This window comes from Megalobrama amblycephala, linkage group LG17 (genome assembly GCF_018812025.1).
Source record: "Megalobrama amblycephala isolate DHTTF-2021 linkage group LG17, ASM1881202v1, whole genome shotgun sequence".
Lineage (NCBI taxonomy): Eukaryota > Metazoa > Chordata > Actinopteri > Cypriniformes > Xenocyprididae > Megalobrama > Megalobrama amblycephala.
Window position 1 is genome coordinate 13,857,643 of NC_063060.1, and position 6,000 is coordinate 13,863,642.

The 6,000-nt window shown below is 37.0% G+C and overlaps 1 protein-coding gene across 1 annotated transcript; it reads left to right on the forward strand.

The window, feature by feature from the left end:
- Positions 1-683: 683 nt before the first annotated feature.
- On the forward strand, positions 684-3,098 carry LOC125251463. The gene is made up of 2 exons (XM_048164483.1): positions 684-1,519; positions 2,335-3,098. The coding sequence occupies exons 1-2, from the start codon at positions 1,445-1,447 to the stop codon at positions 3,091-3,093; spliced, it is 834 nt and encodes a 277-aa protein (XP_048020440.1). The 5' UTR covers positions 684-1,444; the 3' UTR covers positions 3,094-3,098.
- The last annotated feature ends 2,902 nt before the right edge of the window (positions 3,099-6,000 follow it).

Consider the following 6,000-nt stretch of genomic DNA (forward strand, 5'->3'; position numbering starts at 1 on the left):
TCAAAACTTCTCCAGGGCCCAAAATCAGCCTCAGACTCCAGAGGGTTAATGTAGCTTTAAAACAGTGGGAATAGTGGGTCTCATTCACTAATTTTCATCTTAAAATGTTTATAAGGCCATTAAGAGTATTTGATTTCTTTTTATTAGTTCCTACATTTTTCAGTAGATTTAGAATGCATTTTAGAATTAAAGTCATTGATGAAAATGTTCATACACAGATTTCATGCACAAATTTGTGCATTGCTTAGTGAAAGAGACCCAGTGGTTCTCAACTGTTTTGCTTAGTGCCCCAGTTTGACATCAAGTGCTGATGAATCAACCTGACTACAGTTTTGTAACTACAGTATTTCTTCCATGTTTTTCCTGACTCTGTATAAACAGACTCACAATTGAGAACCACTGCTTTAAAGTTTATATATTTACATATTCTGTAAAATCAATTTAATTAGTGATGAATTGCATATTTCTTGTGCTGTCTAATAAAAGGGTGGTTCAACATATTGGATATTTATTGAATGGGTATCATTAAACAATGTTGTTGTTCACAGATATGATCAGTTTGCTGTGACTAAAACAAGTTCTAGAACTGAAAAACAAGTGGCGATTACGGGTGTTCTGGAGTCATTAAAAGAAAACACCACCATCACTTCAGAAATTATCCATGTCAAAATACCTTTGGAAGGGGCACACAAAAACCACAACACTTCACAAAACTGTCATTTCTCAAATAACATCCATTACATGGTGCGTGACAAAATACAGGAATACGTGTCACTTGGAATAACCTCAGTTCCTTTCCTGAAGAAGGTACTGAAAACGTTTGTCCAGAAAGAGCTTTCAGAAATGGGAAGCATTCTACCACATCCACAAGACCCATCGTACTACCCTTCAAGCCATGTTATCCAAAACCATGTGCATCAAGCCTTAGTTTGTGGAAAATATTCTGGCTTTGATCAACTGCAGGTAGAAAAAAAAATTGATGAATGGAAATTAACAGATCCAAATGCCAAGTTTTTCTTTCGGAAATGTACAGAAAACAACATCAAGCAGACAGTTCTGAAGTTTGAAGTGAAAGCAGAAGAACAAGGGTTTCCCGTCTCTGAAGACTCTGATTTGGAGGGTAACATCACACAGGAGATAACATCTTCACAAGAAACTTTCTTGTTTATTCATCAGAATGCACAACAACAGGAATTACTTAAGCGTTATGGAGATATGGTCCTTCTTGATGCTACTTACAGAACAACCAAATATGCATTGCCCTTGTTTCTTCTTGTTGTTCGGACAAATGTTGGATACAAGCCTATTGCTGAGTTTATATGTGAAAATGAGACAACTGCTGCAATAACCGAAGCCCTTAACATCTTGAAACAGTGGAATCAGCATTGGGAGCCAAAATACTTCATGCTTGATTACTCACAACAAGAATATCAAGCTTTGAAACATGTATTTCCAAATTCTCAGAACTATCTATGCTCATTCCATCGTGAGCAAGCTTGGATGCGATGGACAAGGCAAGGTATGGATGAAATAAACTTGCATTTGTAATGTATAAAATATTGCACTGCATTTAAAATGTACTGGGCCAAAGTCTTGATACATGATAACAAAAAAAAACAAAAAAAAAACATTGTTGCTATTTTTCCTCATTATTAGCAGTACACCAGTACAGAATTTACTTTCAGTAAATTCAGTAAATCTCAGTTTTTTTCAGGTTTTAGAATTGCAAAATTTGGCAATTCCAAAATTGCCATAGCCTTTCACAGCCTACTACCCTTGGACCTATTTGATTATAATAATTTTATTTATTTATTAATAACAGATACTTTATTAACAGGACAATACACCTGTTATATTACGTCTTTTTTTCTTGCAATAGCCAAGCCTGTTTATTAAAAGTTAAGTTGTATCACTTTTCCAATGACTTTTAATCTCCCATGTACTCTCCCTGACAGCCAAGAACAAGTTGTCCCTCTCTGAGCAAAATGAACTACTTGACCACCTTCGTGACATAGCTAGTGCCCAAAGTGAAGCATCTTGTGATAGGGAGGTTGAAAGACTGAAGGAGAGCAAAGTTTACAAATCCCTTGAAGTCAAAAATTATGTTGATAAAAGGTGGTTGTGTGTTCGGGAGGTGAGGTACTGCACTGGACATGTTCTGTGTTCCACATTTCATGTTCAATAGTTGTACATTTAGACAGGTAGAAAGTAAAAGAACAGGCAGGCATTTAGAGCACTTCCACTCACTTTGCGCTTGATGTTTCTTTGTTCCGTTCTTCCTACAGAACTTACTTGTATCAAGTTAATTTCATTGTTTTTGTTGTTGTTTTCCAGAGGTGGTGTAGGGCCTATGCACCGCATGGATTCTCTGTGGCAGTTACCACCAACAATGGAGTTGAGGCACTCAATAAATCATTGAAGAGCTTCTACCTCAAATTTTCTGGCACAGGAAGTCTGTCATCTCTGCTTGAAACTCTAGTATGTGAGTTTGTCCCAGAGCAGTTGCTGTCATACAGTAGACTCAACTTCATCTACAGTAGTGAATGCAAGACTTACAATCCAGCTGTTCCAGCATTCCTGAAAGACAGACCAAGAAGTTTTGTCAAACATTGCTTGAACAGTATCAAGGCAGCTTCCAGCTATTCCAAAGAACACGTAGAGGTGCTTGGAAAGGAATCTTTTAAGGTCAAGAGTGAGACAACTTCTGCATGGTACAAAGTAGAACTTGGTGACTCTGAAAAATACCCATCATGTGAATGTGTCCTCTTCAAAACAACGTTCTTACCATGCAAGCATTTCTTTGCCATTTTTAGGCACACTGACAAAACGTGGGTTGATCTTAGCCCAGAGTACTGTCAAAACCCATATGTAACTCTGGATTTCAATGTTGCTTTAACACAAGATCCCCAGAGCAATGAAATCAGCAATCAAGAAAACCTCTGCTTTGATGTTTTTGATAGTCCTGTACCATGCACGGGGAAGCAGAAAGTAAGTAGTAAGTCACAGTCATCAGGTTTAGCAGGCGATCAGTGGCATCTATGTGAAGAGCTCAAGACTTTGCACGACATTTCATATATTTGCACTGATAAATAAGCTATCAAGAATGCATCCAGAGTTGTTCATGGCCTTTGTGAGACCCTGAAATCCTGTTTACCCAAGGAAGATGGCCTGGTTCTCCAGCAGTAAGAACCTGCCAAGAAAAACCTTAGAGCTTTACCAAGTCACTTGAAGAAAGTCAAACAAAACACATCCAGGAAACGTAAAACAGTGGAAATAGATGCAAATAAAGGTGTGTTATTGACTTTCATATACAATGTTTGTTAAAGTGTTACTTTAAAGAATACAGAAACTAAAAATGACATTTGTCATCCTTACACTCATGTTGTTCCATTTTTAATTTGTATTCCAAAGATTATCTTGAGGGTGAGTAAAGGATGACAGAAAATTAAAAATTTTGTGAGCAATTCATCTTACCTCAAACAGTGCCTGATGCTGGTATCATTTTATGGCTCATTGTTTAAAATGCCTTTGTGTGTTTCTCATGTAAATGTAATGTTTTGATTTTAATTAATTTCATTATCAGAGGATACAAATATCCATAAAAAGTCAAAAACAAATATCCCAGAGGACAGAAGACACAGAGATGGACAAAAACTCTGTTCAGGTAATATACACTTCGTTATCTTACTCTGTTGTTTTTACAGAAAATCTCACTTGAAATTTATCAAGTTGTTTTGTGCATTTGCCTTGACATAAAAAAGCCATATGGTGTGGATCTCTCCGAAGATGAATTGACACAAGCGACCACAATGACACATGGTGACAGATTTTCTCATTTGTACCATAGTGAGCACTTACCCAGGGTGTCAGATATTTATTTATTTTATATTTATATGTGATAGTGAAATTCTAACGATGTGTTTTGTAAATAAAGTCTGTCCACAGATCAAATTATTTTAGCTTGTTTATTAAGTTTGTAGCGAAAATTAACTCAAAGGGGAAATATTAATAATTATTCATAACTCATTATGATTATTAATTATGATTAATTATGAATATGCAAATCCGTTAATCAGATTAACTGGACATAGCTACATTAAAATTAACATTACAATCAGTTAACCTGTTCGTCCAGTGAACGCTCAGTGTTGATTGTTTATTAATTCTAAGAAATGTCCATTTCCAAGTTATGGAAAAATAATATTTCTTATTGTACTGTACTACTCAGAGCACGTAGTCCGGATCTATCACTTAAGAGGCAATTCATTAGCAGACGGAGTCAGAACCAAACGTGTATTGTGCACAATCTTTATTAACTAACTCACAAACAAATAACTAAACTAACAAACACATAACATAACATACATAAAGGGTCACACACACGCAAGTCAGAATGAGTAATGATAGAGTTGAACCGGAAGAGATGCTGTTACTAGAGCTACATGAAATGTCAAAGGCAATCTGGAAAGGAATCATCAGTTTCTTCAGCAATAGCAAGGTAAGTCTTACAAATTAATACTAACTCGCTGTTTAGTGTTAAAATGTACGATACTTGCAAGATGCCCTTAGGCTGAGGAGCATTGGCTCTGCCATCTGAGGAGAGATCTTGGGTGATTCAGTCCGAAGTTATTGCCAGTCTTTTCCATGTGGGATGAGGAGCACATGGCTCGTTTGTAGGCCGAGGCCTACAGGCCTTGCAGGCCTGGCCTAGGCCGGCCGCAAGGAGATCGATTCGGTCGTTCAGAAGCAAGGAGAAAAAGAGAAGAGAGGGAGTGTCACTGTTCGCTGGGTTTTAACCTCTGGTCAAAGTCACACCTCTCAGTTGTTGACCGGACCAATGAAGATGTTGTAATTCCGGGTGGCAACACCCCTCCTGTCAGGGCTTTTACAACCCAGAAAGATTAACAAGCTGAGTTCTTGAATCAGATCTATTAAAGATTCTTGTAATACTGATGTGTTGCACAGGTATGGACATACCGCATACACAAGCATTTAAATCTTCCCGCTACGAACGTATAGACACTAAACATGGCATGATTGAAGTTACCGTGCAGGTCATAACATTTAACAATCATCAAACATGTAAATACAATGAGTACAATACAACATCAGTAATAATGGATACCATTTCCTGAGAAGGATTCATTTATAGCACAGTCTGTCTATACATTAATGCCATAGAGTCTGTGTTCTGTGTGGAAAATGCAGGGAAGATGCAGATTTTCTGTGTCTCTACTCTGTTCTCCATGCGGCAACCACATTCCTCAGCGCAATAAACTTGTAACTGAAAACTTCCCGGGGGATGGGGACAGACTCCAGAGTGAGCTTAAAACTATTGGTTAACTAACCAATAATTGTGTCTGATTTGCCTCAGTCATTACAAGTTTTTCTGTTCTGTTTATGTGTAGGACATGTCATCTGAGGTGAATGATACTCTGGCACTACAAGACCCAAATCAGGTGATCAGCAGAGCCTTCAAACTGTGTATTACACAGGGTGACTTGGCCACACTGAAGGAGGGTTGCTGGCTTAATGACAAGGTAAAAGTTAGAAAAACAAATTGACTATTTACTTAAGATAAATGCCTTGGCTTATTGGGAATAATGCATCACATGTTTGTAAAGAAAAATGGGGGGAAAAAGGTTTGTCCTCAATATTTTATCAAAATTTGTATCAAAATTTGATTTTGAAATTGATTCTGCACTGCACATTAGGGCTGGATAATAACACAAATGTAATGATCAATTCAATTTTGATTCACAAGGGTTCATAAAAATGAGAATCAATTTAAAATTGAGAAATAGATATGTCTGGGGGGCTCTGATGATTTGATTTGCCAACAGTATCAACATAATCAGACAATTGTTGATCATAAAGCACTAATACTGAATGTGACCAATGTCATGCATTCCTAATAATTTTAAATATTTTTTTTCTCTCTTCTCTTTTCAAGGTTATCAACTTCTATTTGCCATTGCTAATGAAGAGAAACAGTGATCA